The sequence below is a fragment of the Protomyctophum parallelum genome (genome assembly GCF_964188405.1).
Source record: "Protomyctophum parallelum genome assembly, chromosome: 12".
NCBI lineage: Eukaryota > Metazoa > Chordata > Actinopteri > Myctophiformes > Myctophidae > Protomyctophum > Protomyctophum parallelum.
In genome coordinates, this window is record NC_139712.1 from 17353344 (window position 1) to 17371346 (window position 18003).

At 42.8% G+C, this 18003-nt stretch overlaps 1 protein-coding gene across 8 annotated transcripts in view; it reads right to left on the minus strand.

Moving 5' to 3' along the window:
- LOC310868326 (rho GTPase-activating protein 12-like) overlaps positions 1-18003 on the minus strand; it is a 95726-nt gene that overhangs the window by 12321 nt on the left and 65402 nt on the right. For 2 of the 8 annotated variants that reach the window (XM_083778710.1, XM_083778717.1), the window contains exons 3-12: positions 15271-15543; positions 12150-12290; positions 10481-10561; positions 7872-7997; positions 6641-6715; positions 4104-4178; positions 2776-2837; positions 2204-2285; positions 1517-1639; positions 406-510 (exon numbers count right to left, since the gene is read on the minus strand). In XM_083778710.1, coding sequence (XP_083634836.1) covers positions 406-510; positions 1517-1639; positions 2204-2285; positions 2776-2837; positions 4104-4178; positions 6641-6715; positions 7872-7997; positions 10481-10561; positions 12150-12290; positions 15271-15543 — 1143 coding nt within the window. The remainder of the gene's footprint in view (positions 1-405; positions 511-1516; positions 1640-2203; positions 2286-2775; positions 2838-4103; positions 4179-6640; positions 6716-7871; positions 7998-10480; positions 10562-12149; positions 12291-15270; positions 15544-18003) is intronic. The other 6 variants (XM_083778711.1, XM_083778713.1, XM_083778712.1 and 3 more) reach the window with 6 other exon arrangements.

Here is an 18003-nt window from a genome sequence, read left to right on the forward strand (position 1 = left end):
GTTGGAGGCTGAGGTTACTGAAGAGCCAATCAATTAATCCATTTTGGGCGTGAACCCCTTTCGGTGTTTTAAAGCAATATGTTATACTTTAGCTAGCTATTGAAAAATTGCAGATCTACAAGCTTGTAGGTCTGCTATTTTTGAAAATTCGTGAAAATGTGCCTCAAATTATTACAGAGTGAACATTTCAACTCAAATCTTATGCTTCTGGGGAGGTCCCTGGAACAACATATTTTCAGATGGGGGGGCGGAGGCATATTACATATCATCCTTGACATGAAATATTGAGCACCACTGATACAGAAACATGGGTGTTTCAGAAAACTGAAAAAAAAACGGAGATTTTTTTTACATTTCAACATCAGGCCTAAATGGGTCAATCAACTGTCCAGAATGGTGATTTACCTCGATGACATGTTTCTTGCTGGACTTGTCCTTGGAGGCCCAGTCCACCGATCCTCCACGCAGGTCCACAGTGAACTCCGGCTTGGACTGGTTACCGCCAAACTTCTGGAACCAACGGATCAGGACATAACATCAGAGGTAGTTTTACAACAGAACGATGAAATCGCAAATTCCGCCGTTAATTCCAGTTGGCTTTTCAGGAACAAAAATAAACAAAGGTGTGTTAAATGTTAATAAGATCACGTTTATTCACTTTGTAACATCTGTGTTACAAATGCTATTATTTAGTATTGTCTAGTGTAGTAGTGGAAGGCAACACCATGTTAAACTATTGTAGTTAATTGAGGTAATATGCATAACCGTTAAGAAAAGCAACAGTCCAGGAGATATCCTCCACGTTTGTTCAAAAAGCTTTGCACACACGTCTCATTCCAGCAAACTCGGGCACAGGTCTGAAACATTAGTTTGTATATTTATCTGGATGGCTTCCATTTGTAATAACAGCTGAGAAGCTTTATTGAGGCTTTCAAAACCAGCCACACAAGCCTCCAAAAGGGCCCTGATCAGATAAGACGGGATGCCATTAGGCAGCCGGGGGCTTCTTTTTGTAAATAGTTCTGCTCTCTACGTTTATCCCATTCTGACCCGAGATCAGATTCTAAAAAACAAAAGTTTTCTGAAAAAGCTATGTTTCTGTGTCAGTCGTTCTTCGATTTTTCAAAAATAGCAGACCTACAGGCTCGTAGCGCGCCACTCGGTGGCGCGCTATGAGCTTGTAGATCTGCTATTTTTCAATAGCTAAAGCATAGCATAATGCTATTATGCTAACACATGTTGCAGCGTGCCTTAGTTGCATCTTTAGCACTATGTGTTCCCTGGGCACCCCAAGTTGAAAAACAAGTTCAAATCAAAGCAGTAAAGAAAAAAATATATGCCGCAAGCTGCCCTGCTTTGTAGACTGCAGGGCGCAAGGCACGTCCTGTCTGATCCGGGCCTAATAAAACAAGGGCAAGGACAGCAGCAGCAGTGAGAGGGGCTATAGGTCAGTGTGAGAGGACAGGACAGACAGGCAGAGGGAGAACCAACACACATGCACAGAGAGGGGACATACTGTGGCGGCCTGGACAGGCGCACAGTGTACATAGGAGACAGCTGGGCGGGACTTGACTGAGAGCTTCCAGTTGCTAAGCAGGGTGAGGAGCAACTCTGGAATAGACCCACTACGGTAGTAGGACTTAGGGAGGAGAGAAGAGGAGAGGAGAGGAGGAGAGGAGGACAGGAGTGTAGGGGACACGGAGAGAGGAGAGGAGAGGAGGAGCAGAAAGGAGAGAAGTGGGGAGGAGGAGGACAAAATGAAAACCACAGAAAAAAGAAACAGGTGACAACCAGATATATGAAGGATAAGGCTTCACTCACACCTTTCGATCTAGCGTACAACATTGACGCATGCTAGATGTACGAGACTTGTTTACTGACGCAAGCTCCCAATGCGTTTCCAATGGAAGTCACATGGTTTGACACAACATCTTTGTTGTACGGCTTTCGGCTGTGTTTCGACTGCCCCCCCCCCTCCCCCTCAAACCATGTGACTCCCATTGGAAATGAATTGCGAGCTTGCATCAGTAAACAAGTCTCATGCATCAACTATACATCAATCTGTTGTGAAGGTGTGAGTCAGGCCTTAGAAAGACAAGTATACCACAGAGAAATAGAATGAAACAACAGCTTTTCCAGGTATAAATGAACAGGTGGTGAAGCCTGCGGGGGCTGTATTGTATGTCTGTTGGGAGAGACCTACCCAGCTGGTTCCTCCACCCTGGCCCTTAGCGAAGAGCAGAGAAGAGCCCTGCAGCACGGTCCAGGAAGACGTCCAGTTCTTCCTGTAAACCCCCAAGCAATACTTTATTAGCATTTTGTTATTGTTACAAAGACAACAAAACACACATATCATACACTCCCAACATACCTCTCTAACACAATTAGAAGAAAATAAAACCCACTACCTTAAGTTAAAACTAAATGACACAATACAATGAAACCCATTTTGGGCGGGAACCCCTTTTGGTGTTAGCATTATGTTATGCTTTAGCTATTGAAAAATTGACAAACTGACATAGAAACATAGCTTTTTCAGAAAACTGTAGATGTAGAAGACATTTTTAGAATCTGATCTCAGGTCAAAATGGTAAAGGTCAAAGGTAAAAAATAGCTAAAGCATAACATAATGCTAGCACCAAAAGGGGTTCCTGCCCAAAATGGGTTAAAATGCACTGTAAAGCACTTTGAGCTGCATTTCATGTCATGAAAGATGCTAGTAAACAAATAAAAGTATTATTATTTTTATTATTATTATTCAGTGTCAAAGCCTACCTGACTTTCTTTCCATTCTCGGTGATTTTGGTAACGTTGAGGACGCCACACTTCTCTGAAGGCTGTGGAAGAGAAGACAGAGAGCCGTGAGCCTTACACCATGGTGTTGATCCTATCCACACGGCGGACATGTTCCAACCGGAGCCGTGTGAACACCATCAGAGGGACAGGGTTTCACACAACCTGGGGTTGAGTGATGTGCAGTATATCACGCACGCACGCACGCAAGCGTGCACTCACACAGACACACAGATAGCCAGCAAGAAATGTGTAGAGTACAGAACAGAGAACACTACGATAAAATAAAAAAGCGCATACACACAAACATGCTCTGTCTCTCTCTCTCTCTCTCTCTCACACACACACACACACACACACACACACACACACACACACACACACACACACACACACACACACACACACACACACACACACACACACACACACACACACACACACACACACACACACACACACACACACACACACACACACACACACACACACACACACACACACACACACACACACACACACACACACAACACTTGGGCAAGAAGCATGATAGTGTGATAGACACTCAGTGTGCATGTATGTTATTCCACAAGAACACCAGCAGATGGCACTAAAACACCCTTAAAATGCTATCACACAACTGATTCATGATGGCAGAATTACCCCCCATTCATTTCCATAGTGAGGTTGACAGCAGGGAAGAGGGCAAACTGATAATAATTTATATTATATATTCATTTATATTCATCACTATGGCAGTAAGGAAGTGGAATATGAACTGCTGAGACATGCAGGAAAAGACGGTCGGATGCAAAGAAAGCAAGTTGCTGTGAGAGAACGGTGGAGAAAGACGCAGGTCCAAAAAGCAGAATGAAGCATAAAGCATTACATTATGATGACATGAGCATGAGGAAAGACTCTTGTAAAAATAAAACCACCATATAATTGGTCCTGGCTAGTTATCACTTTAAGACGGTACCGTTTCTGTCTACTTGGTTTCAGAGGAGGGCTGTGGACAGTTCTGAAAGGCAGGTTTGGTCAATTTATTAACCCATTTAGGCCCTGAAAATCCCCATTGATCCCGTCGTTGCTAGGCAGATTTGTCCATAGCCCACCAATGAGAGGCTGAGTGAAGAATAGACAGACAGTACTCCTTATTATAATGAGAATTAGTGACAACCATTAATAAAATAAAGACATGCTTTGCAAATGGATGAAGTGCACCGTCACCAGTTTAACTCATCGTGCCATGCATGCGGGTGAGGAGGGTAGTAGGAGTGTGGCAGTGCAGTGCATGCTGGGATACTAACTGTCGAGGGGTGCTTGGGAGATGACGGGCACGAGTCAGAGTCCGGAGAGCTCTGCTTAGGCGCCGGAGCAGACTCCTGGCAACAAGAGGTCAACACGGCTCTATTAGAACATCTGACCGCTAAAAACTACAAGAGATCTGTGGTCGGTTAGAGAGGACATGGTCTAAACTACAAGAGATCTGTGGTTGGTTAGAGAGGACATGATCCAAACTACAAGAGATCTGTGGTTGGTTAGAGAGGACATGATCCAAACTACAAGAGATCTGTGGTTGGTTAGAGACGACATGATCTAAACTACAAGAGATCTGTGGTTGGTTAGAGAGGACATGATCTAAACTACAAGAGATCTGTGGTTGAGTTAGAGAGGACATGATCTAAACTACAAGAGATCTGTGGTTGGTTAGAGAGGACATGATCTAAACTACAAGAGATCTGTGGTCGAGTTAGACCAGTGGTTCCCAAACTTTCTCGTGTCAAGGACCCCCAAATCAACATTTATTAGGCCACGGACCCCCCATTTGAAAACATATGCCAGTGACCCCGATAAGGGGGGATTTTCACGGCTCTATAGCAGTGATTCCGAAACATTAATTTCATGGACCCCCAGTTTCACACGCATTATGCTACGGACCCCCGATTTAATGGCATTTCTATCTCTGGTACCCCGATTTATATTGTAAAAACACTGTTAATTTAACTCTGAGAGTGTACAAATGGAAATTTGGTTCCATTTGTACACTATCTGAGTTACAGACCCATAAGGGTCCATTTGGTTTCTATCTCTAATTGAGCTAGGTACCCCCTGGAACTCCCTCAAGTTCCCCCAGGGGTCCCCGAACCCCTCTTTGGGAACCCATGGGTTAGAGAGGACATACATCTATCAAGACAAATTCAGCAGCTCAGATCAGAGCAAATTCAAATAATTTTCTTTGGCCAAACGAGCCAGGAGTGGGAGTGAACCTTGTATTTCGCTAAACAATAACAGCGCTCCGCTCCAGTGTGTTCTACTGGGGAGGGGAGGAGGAGGGGGCGGGCGCACAGAACATATGAACCAATAGGATCCACAGGCTTGTTTTTGCTGGCAGGCGTGAGGCAGAGTAATCTAGTGAGAGAGTAATGACACTCCCGTTGACTCTCATTGTAACAATGGAATGCAGAAGTGCTCATTCTATCTCAATGGAATAGTTCCAGCCATAGGAGCAATGTTTGGAACTATAGCCCATAGGCACCCGCTTTGCGGCGAGATAAAAGTGTGTCACCACTCTCTTACTAGACCAGACAATGGATCAGAAACCTGTTGTGGAGTCAAGTCAGTTTGGGTGAAAGTGAAACCACTTAAATCGTAAAAAACTACTTTGACTGGTGTGTGTGTGTGTGTGTGTCCCTGATAGCCGATCTACAAGCATACAATACACCAGGTTGTGTGCTTGTAGAAAAAGCTTGTAGAAAATGTATTAATGCCCCCTCCCTCCCCCGCACGCTAAGGTTCATGTGGTTAATCCGGGCAGAAAAAAACAACAGGGGTTAATGTTAATTTGAATTAGGATGTGGGCTTGTTATTGTTGTTTATTGTCAATGAGGCACAGAGAGCATGCCGAGATTCACATGCAGCCACAACGGAAAATGTGTTAATTCAAAGAGAGCGATTGATTCTCAGGTTCCAGTATCTGGTTGGTGTTCATTGACAGTTTCACAGCTATACAAATCAATCGGTGCAATTCAGGATGACAACAGGGTAGAAATCATTGGGCAGCTTTGATTGAAGTATTCATGGTGATTTGATTTGTCCTCATCTCACATAATGATCGGGGTCATCCCTATGTTCCCCAGGTTCTATGTTCCCCAGGTTCTATGTTCCCCAGGTTCTATGTTCCCCAGGTTCTATGTTCCCCACTTACCTTAGGGTTTAGGGTTAGTGTTATAGGTTTCTGGTTTAAGGACTTCAGTGTTTTGTACTATACAATTAAATAGGCTCTATGTTTTATGTTGCACTGCCAATAACTGAGGGGAAACGATATTTCATGTTCTTTTGTATGCAAGTACATAGGAAAATGACAAATAAGATGATTCTGATTCTGATTAGTTGTATGTATGTATGTAAGTACAGAACAAAAAAGGTTTGTTTTTGTCATCTTTGTTGAAGAGTCTGAGCAATTATGTTTTAGTTTATTTTATGCCAGTGCTAATTTTTTGATGGCTAAGATTAGATAGTTTAAGGAGCCTAGGCACACCTAAAGTTCAATGGATTGTTCAAAGACTGAGCTTAAATCAGAATTTGCTACTAAAAGTAACACTAAGACTAAGTTGCTAAAATACTTTTAGTCTCACTAGAATTACAAAAGTTACTGGTTTAGGTTTATTCAAAGTGGGGAACAAAGAGCCTTTGTTGCATGGTGGGGAACATAGAACCTGGGGAACATGGGTTGTTCACTGGTAGAACCTGGCTGTTCTACCAGTGATAATCAATGCCAAAGAATCACAATAAATCATCTCAAAAGTAGATTGGTGGAGCGAGGACGAGGAAGGATGGTACCAACTTTATCACGGAAAAAAGAGAGACGTAATCTCCTCTTGCGAGGGTCAGAACCACACCGCCTGAGTTTAAAAGAGAACTGTAACAAAACATGTTTTTTTAGCATGTTTTCCATCACTTTTAACCACTTCTTAAACCCTAGTATAGTACATTGACACACATTGTCACAATGTGTCATTGAATATGTCGTTAGCTTTTTGAATGTCTATTTTCACCAAACATTTTCCTATGACGATCAGAAGGGCGATATTTCTGTCCTAATTTATGACTTCAGCATGCATCTCGTTTTGGAATATGAACGCTTCTAAAGGGAGGTCAGACTGAGGTAGTAATGGAACATTTCACCTCCCGGTTTTGGGGGGAAATGGAAGGCGGATCTAAAGGCCTTTATTGTTTTTAAATCCCAGGGTATAGTCAGGGTTCAGGTCCAGAGCACAAAGTGAAAACTAGCAGTAGCTTATCCCATTTTGACCTGAGATCAGATTCTAAAAATGTCTTCTACATCCTGACAGTTTTCAGAAAAAGCTATGTTTCTATGTCAGTCGTTCTTCGACTTTTCAAAAATAGCAGACCTACAAGCTCGTAGCGCGCCACTCGGTGGCGCGCTATGAGCTTGTAGATCTGCTATTTTTCAATAGCTAAAGCATAACATAATGCTAACACCAAAAGGGGTTGCCGCCCAAAATGGGTCCAGGAAGAGAACGGTGAACTGCCCATGTTGAACAACAAACAAACTTCATCCTCTGTGTTCCGCAGCACATCAAACACAACACTATGGAGAGATTATTGACCACGGTTCGCACGGTCTGACCTCAAAGTGTCTCATTATAATTCTCTGGGATTAAACCCCTCACGGCCAACAAGGAAGATCGTGCCAAGATTGTGCTCAATGTATTCCAGCCCCGACCAGCTGTACTTGATCTCGTCGGGTGAAGCCGCATTCCAAGGCGTTTTGGAGTAAACTACTGCATAGTATATTGAATGAAGTACAGCAGCTGAAGAGCAGACTTCCCAAACAACGAAGCCTTATTACCAGAATCATTTGGTACATTAGTCCACTTTGCCAGGTAACCAACCAGCATTTGGAGTTCCTATACTATAACGTTGACCTATACTATTACTGTTGACTATTATATTATTGACCAGAATTCCTAGGCAATTCTGTCGACCCGTTATAACAGGATTAAGACCTCATAGCCAGAACACAAAACAATAAAAAGGCTTCCAGAAGCTACCTTGTCGTTGAGGTCTAAGACATAGGTGCTGTGTCTCCACTTGGTCAGGACGATGGGGTCCTGCTGTTTCCTCTCCAGACTGCGACTCTTGGGGATCTCTCCTGACTGAGCAGGGGAGACGTTGTACTGCACAGAAACATAGATATGGAGGAAGGAAAAGTATGATAATGAGGAGAGAGAGAGAGAGAGAGAGAGGGTACAGAAACAGACGGACACGTTCAAATAATAAGCATAGTAAGCTAAACCAATGGTTCTCAAACTTGATTAACCCATTTTGACCTGAGATCAGATTCTAAAAATGTCTTCTACATCCGGACAGTTTTCTGAAAAAGCTATGTTTCTATGTCAGTCGTTCTTCGATTTAAAACAACATAGCAGACCTACAAGCTCGTAGCGCGCCACTCGGTGGCGCGCTATGAGCTTGTAGATCTGCTATTTTTCAATAGCTAATGCATAGCATAATGCTAACACCAAAAGGGGTTCCCACCCAAAATCGGCCCCCATAACTCTGAGTGTGTTACGGGTCCATTTGGTTCCATTTGTACCCTCACAGAGTTACATACCCTGAAAAGGGTCCCTTTGGAACCCACTTCAAGCAACCCTGAGGGTCCCTGGACCCCACTTTGAGAACCTCTGCGCTAAACCATCCACAAATCTAGCATTAAAGGGACACTTCACCCTTTTTGCAAAAATATATATGTTAATGACGTTTAGAAGCTTTAGAACACTTTCCCGGGGGTCTTTATGTGTGTAATATGTGGTTTTAGATATTTTAGATTGTAGCAGTGAGCCCAGTGTCTCTGATGTCATGGACACTGGTCTCACTTCCTTCCTGGACTACAATTCCCAAAATACTTTGGTGCACTGCTCCTCCTTGTGGATAGGGGAGGTCTGTCTTACTGAGTACACATGTAGTCCAGGAAGTAAGTGGTCCATGACATCAGAGACACTGGCAGAGCTGCCAACCTGCACACATTTTGTGTACCAACCACGCAATTCTAGGCGTCTATATGCCTAGAATTGCGTGGTTGGTACACAAAATGTGTGCAGGTTGGCAGCTCTGCACTGGGCTCACTGATACAATCTAAAATATCTAAAACCACATATTACACACATAAAGACCCCCAGGAAAGTGTTCTAAAGCTCCTAAATGTCATTAACATATATTTTTTAGCAAAAAGGGTAAAGTGTCCCTTTAATGTGGCTCTACTGTACTGAAAACAAAAATAACATACTTCATTAATGTGGCTCGACTGTACTGAAAACAAAAGTAACATACCGGTACTTCAACTCAACCAATTGTCGCATCAACACTTTTTATATTGTTTTTGTCAAGTGACAGTTGTCAAACGGGTAGTTAAAACAAAATATGAATTACATAATATTACACGCAGATCCGCAGTCTTCTGCACACGGGTATTAGGCTGTGTTGATCACACAGATATTTTTCAGGACTAAAAAGTATATTAAAAAAATATATAAATTAGACATAAGGATCTAACAGTATCTTCCATTAGCCAGTGGTGGTCAAAGTACTTGACTCAGCTCCGGTACTTGAGTTAGAAGTACAGTACATGCTTTTAAAAATACATATGTATTCAAAAGTACATTTTTTCTTTTTAACATACATTCCCCCCCCCCCCCCCCCCAAAAAAACCCTCACATTTTCCAGAAATCTTTTAACAACAATAGTGAAAATAAAGCTGATCTACAAGCTCACAATCCATTGCAACATCGCGTTGCAGTGTGAGCTTGTAGATCAGCTTTTTCCCCCCACTATATCTGGTTAATTCATAATGTACTCTCCCTCCCTCCCTACAAATGTTTCAAGACAATATTTGTCTTGAAATGAAAAGTACAGCGGAGTGCAAAAGTCATAACTGTCCACCAGTGTCCTTACCCGCCTGCTCGCCGACCGCAGCACCATCGGAAAAGTGGGACCGCTCTCGTGTTATTTCCCGCTATCATCGGTTAATTGTCCACCTAAACGCTGCCTACGCGTCCCGTCCACGTCTTCTGGAGTACTACAGTATGTGGTTCATTCATTCCGACGTGGTGCTGGTCTATTCTAATCTGCTCTAAACCTAGCCAGGCTACTCTAAACCGGCCAGATTAGCCCGATTGACCGGACGGACAGCCAGCCAGCCACCACTAGTCCTGCTTCCATTACACAACACCAACATCCACTTAAAGTAACTAAACGGGGGACTTAACACTCCAGAGGGGCAGATCGATTCTTAGAGGATGTGAGAGAGGGGGAGGAGTGTTACCGTCTGTCTGGCAGTGTTACATAATGCAACGCTGGAAGCTTTACATCTCTAAGCTAGCAGTAAAATCATAAAACAAAAAATAAACAGTCACAGTATCTCCTCCTCATAAAGCCTTTTTAAACAGCGGCGTCAAACATGTCACGATTACAAATTTAAGTTGACGATAAATTGTCACACAGATTTGCCTTTTGTTTGCTATTTAGGCTTTGTAATCATGAATTGCACAGGGCAGATGACTTAAATCACTGACACATTTAATAGTTAATTTTTGAATGTTTTTTTTTTCTTTGCAAATAATCTACAAGCTTATACAACACGTCACGAAGGGATGTGTCTCACCTTAGGTAGTTCCCACTCTGACCTGGATCCATCTGAGCTGTAGTAATATGGCCGTCCCTGCTCATCCACATGCTTTATCCACTGGAAAACACACACAGAAAGTGCTCGGGATTATAGAAAAACATACAGATCTACACAAAGTGAAACAAATACAGCGTTAATGAGATGTAAGTGGATGAAATAGACCACGTGAGCCTGCCCTGACCCAAACCCACATCAACCAAAACTTTAAATAACTTTTTCTGAATATCTATTCCATAAATGCCTTTATTGAAAAGCAAAAAAAAAAAGACTGCAGTCTCTCGACTGTACTGTAAAAAGGATCATGATTGGATCATGATTGTCCGAAGCAGGGAAGACAGACATCTAACCTTTCCTGACTTTTCCCTCTCTGGCTCTGTCCTTAGTGTCTTCAGTGAGATAAAATATTTGGGCCACATCATCTCAAATGACCTCTCTGATGACAAGGACATAATATAGACGTGTCGGAAGCTGTATGCGCAAGGAAACATGCTGTGTAGAACATTTAGCATGTGCTCAGTATACCGGTGAAGATTTCACTTTTTAAATCCTTTTGTACACCCCTGTATACCGTCCACCTGTGGTGTCGATACAAGCAAGCCAGTATCAGACGTTTGACAGTGGCCTACAATGACTGCATGAGTCTGCTACTGAGAGCTCCATGAAGCTCCAGTGCAAGCCAAATGTCCGTCAGTGTTGGGGTCCCCACCTGCTCTGCTCTGCAATCTCATGTATAGATTTATGTGTAGAGTATCTGAGTCAGTAAATGACATCATTGATGTCATTACGAACCCTTTGTTCTGTCAGGTTCTCCTCCAGACTGTGGAACCATTGGCGAACGTGTCTGTATGTTCGAAACTGAACATGGTGGAACTCTTTTTATTGTATATTTCTTTCTATATTTTTACTTCTTATCTATTGTATTGTTATTCTGTACTGTGATATGGATTCCCCTGAGTCTGCAATAAAGACTTAATTGAATTGAATTGATCACAGGCTCATAATGTGGTTAAAATATGCAAATGCAATTTTAATTTGACTTAATTAATTATTTTCCCCATTTTGCAACATAAAACTGCCTTTGTCTGCTATTTTTGAAAAATCGTGAAAATGTGCCTCAAATCTTTGAATATATATTATTACAGAGAGGAGGCATATTACATATAATATAATTTGTGAGGTCCTTGACATGAAATATAGAGCACCGCTGATACAGAAACATAAGGTTTTTCAGATTTTGAAGACTTTTTTTTAATTTCAACGTCAGGCCTAAATGGGTTAAATGTGACAATAAAAACGTGTTTTCCCCATTGCCCTATTCAGTAGTACTGCAATAGCTGATGGTGCGGTGGTGCACGGGGACAATAAGAACCACTGGAACTCGTATTAGAAACCGGTTTCACACATAAGACGCCGGCCAGGTTTTGACTAACTGACACAATCGTGATTGGGGGAGGGAAGCCAGGTGGGGAGAGAGGGTGACATTTAACACTGCACCAACAGCAGTGGCAAAAACACAGACATGAATGTGGGGAGAATTTAATTGGCATAACTAGTCAATTGGGGGAGAAAAAGGGGTACAAAAATAATTGGCCACACAAATAAAACAAACAAACAAACAAACAAAGAAACAAACAGTAAAATGTACCTTCTCCTGTGTGTGCTCAGACACGTAGAGCGTGTGTCCGTGTTCGTCCAGCTCCTCAGACCAGCCTCTAGGGGGCGATCCATACTGACTGTCAGACTGACTGGAGTGGGTGCTGTGACAGGTCTCCTCTGAGGACAATGTCTGGAGGACGGACAGGACAGGACAAGAACAGAGAAGAAGAATGGAGTTGAAGACATTCGCAAGTACAGTCAGGACATCGATATACAATTTAATTAATTTAGACCTGAGGACGATACTACAAATGTCTTCTAAATCCTGACAGTTTTCTGGAAAATAAATGTTTCTATGTCAGTCGTTCTCAAACATTTTCCCGTCAAGGACCCCCAAAAATATATGTAATTGTCCACCGACCCACATCTGAAAATATGTTGTTCCAGGGACCACCCAGAAGCAAAAGATTTGAGTTAAAAACGTTCGCTCTGAAAGAATATATTTGCGCCACATTTTCACGGGTTTTTTCAAAAATATCAGATCTGCAAGCTATGAGCTTGTAGATCCTCTTTGATGTCTCCCTTTTGATTGATACCTGTCCATTTAAATTCTAGACGGGCCTGCCCCAAAGTTATTAGGGTAGCCGCGCCCCGGCAGCCGGCGAAAAGTAGAGATCTCTCGACAGGCCCGGCCCTCATTACACCCTGTACACTCAAGAGAATGTCCCCTTAGATCTCCATATATGGAGCTGACCTGTTCTGACATTCCATATATTGATCTGACCTCATCAAACCCTGTACACTCAAGACACGCTCCTTATATGGCCAGTACAGAATTAATTCCATGTTGATCTGACCCCCCCCATGCCAAAGCGCCAGCGCTCGCCCAGCAGTCCGCCGTCAACGAGGCGCATGCGTGCACGCGGGCGAGGTCGCTTCTCGCCCTCAGGGCGTCTTACTGGTATATTATATATAATTATATTTAGGCTTATTGGATTATCGATTATGTCAAATTGCTGCATTGCATTGAATCGCTGTACGGCCGAATCTTATTTTTGACACAGCTAAAAGAAATATTTAAAACATGAATCATTTATATAGAGATATTTTAGATATTTCTAAAATGTATACAAATTGCTACAAACGTGTCAATCATCTTGGACATAAAGAAATTGAAGAGGAAATTTAGGTCTGATCATGAAGTACCATGCATGTGAGTTATGGCCATTTTCAAGGACATATACATTTATTCTGCATTTTATCTACATTTGGGGAAGAAATGTGAGTTTAACATTGAGGTGCGCAGTGTGCACTCAACCTGTATTTGTTATAACCTGTTTGACTAGACTCATCATGAAGCAAAAATGCAATAAAAGTTCTTTCTCTCTCTCTCAATTTCCCCCTTTCTCCCTTGTTCAAGTACATCTTTTATTGCAATAACCCATCACACCACTTGAGGGCAGTGCTGGCTTTCCAAACATATCGCATGACTCCATTCATGAGAACCAGCATGATGTCTTTAACAACCTGATTTCTTTAACAACCTGGCTGAGTGAGATGATGGGATTCCCACACATAAAAGGAGCTCTCTTTTGTTTCTTTACCTCCAGTAACCACAACACAACTTTAATGTGCGGTCTACCACTCCTCTAGTGCTAGTCCTGGATGTGTTCCCCTGTTAGCACTGGAGCACTATTTCAAACCGTTTCCACTACATCTGATGTGTTAGATTTAGAGACGATTTTCCTGTGTGGTTTGCAGCTCTGCAGAGCCAGTAGTTTTTATACAATCTCTTTATTTTGTGGCATGTTTATTGGCTTTAGTAGTTAGTGTTGACTTGGACATAGGGTGACTTGGACATAGGGGGAAGAAATAAGAGTCCGCAACACTGGTATGAAAAACTCAGCTGCACTGGTTTATTGATTCAACGTTTGGATCACTGGGATCTTCTTCAGGAGCTCAGTTTTTCATACCAGTGTTGGTCCTCTTCCTCTCGTACTGCCATTTGTCCAGCACCTGGGCTAGAGTGGAGGTGCATACATGCTCTATTTACCTTTGTTTGACTTGGACATAACCTCGCCGTTGTGGAGTAACTATGTTATAATCAATATTATATAATCAACCTTTACTTCACCTCAAGAAAACGGAGGAAGTATAAAATGCACAGCATAGCTGCTATAAAAGAATCAGAAGGAGTGACTAGAAATGCAGTGCTTCTGTTGCCAGTTCCATTCCATTCTGGGAATAACCCCCTTCCCTCCCCCTCTCTCTGCCCTTAATTTCCTGCCTCTACTATCCTATATCTACTTGGGAAAAAAAAAAAAAAACGCACCTGGGACTACAGAACAAAGCCCTTTCTCTGGACAGAAGTGAACTAGGGATGTATGTATGGTATGTATGTATGTATGTATGTATGTATGTATGTACTGTATGTATGTACAGACAGTATGTATTTGGTTAAAATGGGTAGGGTTTAAAAAAAGGCAAGAGTTTGCTCTGGTGCACTGGCCTAAAAGTGGGTCCTTAAAAACTGCTAAAACTTCTGAAATGTATGTATGTATGTATGTATGTGTGTATGTATTTTAAAAGGGGGGGCTTTTTGGTAAAAATCCCTGCCCGCAATACCTTCATATATTTAAAGTGAATCCAAAATAGGGTTACCAGTGAAGGGCCAACTGCCTATTCACTGGGGACTATGCAAGGCAGAGGCGTCCACCCCCCTGAGTCCAAGTTTAAGCTAGACCGCATACCTATGTATGTATGTATGTATGTATGTATGTATGTATGTATGTATGTATGTATGTATGTATGTATGTATGTATGTATGTATGTATGTATGTACAGTATGTATGTATGTATGTATGGTATGTATGTATTTAGTTAAAATGGGTAGGGTTTAAAAAAAGGCAAAAGCATGCTCTGTTGCACTGGCGTCCTTAAAAACTGCTTCAACTTCTGGGATGTATGTATGTATGTATATGTATGTAGGGTCTATATCTAAGGTACTTTCTAAGGGATTTAGAACTGTGTCAGAAAGTGTCTTTCCCACAAGTAGGCCATACTGTACACGGCTTACTTGTGTGCAAGGCGAAAGTTGGCAGAGAGAGAGAGAGAGAGAGAGAGAGAGAGAGAGAGTGCATTTCTAGTAAGTATTCTGAACATCCCCTCACCTCCGTGTCCGCCGTGCTCTGGGACTCTCCTCGGCCGCTGCTGGTGCTACTGAGGGTGTCCCGGGTGCGGGGCGGCTTCCAGGTCCTCTCCCCCGTGGGCCGGTTGAAGTAGAAGTGTCTGCCGCTCAGGTCCTTGTGCGTCTCCCAGTCTCCGAGGACGTGCAGCGGGGAGGTGGCGGGGACGGGCGGGAGGCTGGACTGGGAGATCTTCAGCTCCTGGAGGTTGGTGTAGACCGGCGAGTCGGAGCGGCCCGGGCCTGTGGGTGACGTCGTCTGGAGGAGGGAAGGAGAAGAGCAGAGAGTTAGAACCAGAAGGTGGCGACTAGACTACGTTCGCTTTCAAACGGATCCTGGGGAGTTACTCCTTAAGACTTTTAAGGAGTAAGTGAGTTCTCAGATGGCTCCTTATGTAACAGTGTGAGAACACAACTCCATCTGGAGGAACACGGGGAGACTTCAAAGAGATACTATACCCTGCTACTGAATCCAGCGATAATAAGGCTGCAGTGCACAGAGGTCCTTTTTTCCCTTGAGCTACGTATATATATCTCCAAGCACCATCTCCTCTGAGGCTGTAGAAATACCCTACTCATTTGGTAGGCAGCCTATAGAAGAACATAAAGGGATGGGCAACCAAACCATCTCTTTGTGATCTACCAGGTGATCAGTTTGGGCTATTGAGGTGATCAACTCAGCATACAAAATAAACCCTAAGTGCTCATAATAAGTTTGAAAGGTTTGCCCACCCCTGCCCTAAATACAACCATGGTCTTAAACCTAAATGTAAAGTGAAAGAAAGGGCTTGGAACTCACTTCAGATGCTCCAAACTAACAAACAAACAGCAACAAAAACAACTTTTGTCTTCTTGCGGTTAGGTCACCTGAAGCCCTTTATTTCGCTTTATGCTTTTGCTGCTTTTGCAGTTTGGCTCAGCACCAAGGACGGAGGATGTGCGTTGTTGTGCGTTATTATTTCTTTGTCTTTGAATACCTACCTAAACCTAAATGTAACCAGTTGATTGGTGGAGACAGAATACACAGCTGGGACGAATACCATAAAAGCTCTACCCGAGAAGACCACTTCAGGTGAAGAAAGGGCCTTAACTGAGAAGAAGGCTGGTTGCCCCAGACCACCCGGTGTCTAGCGGCAAAACTACTTGGTGTATTGAATCCAATATGTACTACAAACAAACTGAATATGTTAATGAATAATTCCATATTGCATGGTGTAACCTTACATGCATGCAGTGTATTAAATGGTTGAGCTCCCATTTCTTGCTCAGTCATCACAGAGTGAAATTAGAATTAGAATTGTCGAAATATAGACGACGAGGGACTGGTTGACACAGTATCTCAGTTCTCCTTGTGTCTAATGTCTATATAAGACGTCCTACTGTCCTACTGACACAAAACATGCACTGTACACAACAGTCATTCAGCTGCACAAACACAGTGAGATCTGGCTTGGAGAAGAAGAGGAGAGACAGTCACTGGCTGGCCATAAAAAAAAATGAGTTTCTAAATTGTGCCCGGCACGATGGAGAAATCGGATGGAGACACTGTTGAAATCAGACAGCAACCACATGCAGCTTTGACCACGCGTTTAAAAAGTGTCTGCTAAATGCCTACACTATAAGCTCAATTTCGCTCAACAACTTCTGCTATCTATGGAATCACAGACACAGACAGCCACATACCTAAGATATGAAGAACTGACTTAGTTAATGATGACACTAGACTGCCTGGCTGTAACAGTAACACCACATCTTAACGGTTTCTGATAATGAATGAAATGCATTTCCAACAATACGATTATGCAATGTGATTATATAATAGTAAACAAGCAAAAAGAGGAATTGAGTAAAAGAGGCTTGGATTTGGTGCATGGCAATGACAGCTAACAGGAAGGATGAATAGAGGAAGTGCAGGAGTTGTTATTGAGCAGCCTTTCCATTGAGAAAAGGTTACTGATAGCAACTGTCAAACGATTGACATCATGTCCCTGCGGTGTGATATGTCTTGTTGCACGTTGACCCACTTTGACCAGTGATTCAACGCATGGAATTCAATGGCCCCAAACCACACTTAAGGGTCAAGACGGTTTTAGCGTTAACTCCTTGCAACCGTTTGGACCCAAGGAGTTGCATGGTGACCTTTTCGTGTGGTTAGGTAGGGCTTAAGACCACTTCACTTTTCTTTTTATATATCCGACTTGTGATTTTTTGGGCAGCGTTGAAAGATCCCTGTTGATGTACCATGGTCTTACTGTAACCGTACTTAGGGGAAGTCTTGGCGCCATCTTAAAAGTTGTTCGACAATAGTTGTATATTGCACATCACTCAAAGTCTCTTCTGAAATAATAATATTTTGGTTTTGTAGCGACAGTGAAGTGTTAGTGACTGAAGTGGACGGCACATTCTTATCTCTCTGGAAAATTTGTTCCAGGCAGTGGCAAACATTCTGCAAACCAAACAGGTTAATTACCAAACAATAACACAATCACTGCTGGAGTCTCTCTGTGCCAGACAGAACGCCTGTCCTTTGTTTACTTGAGGGTCACGTTGTTGGATGGCCATGTTTTTCCCCCCCGACAGGTGAGGATGGAATGTGACAGGAAATGCGTTCAGAGCTTCAGGGGGGAATTTCAACAAGTCTCGTGACGGACAGACAGACAGACAGACAGACATGGCCTGTGGAAACAGATGGGGCTTCCTGCCAGCGTTGGAATAACAG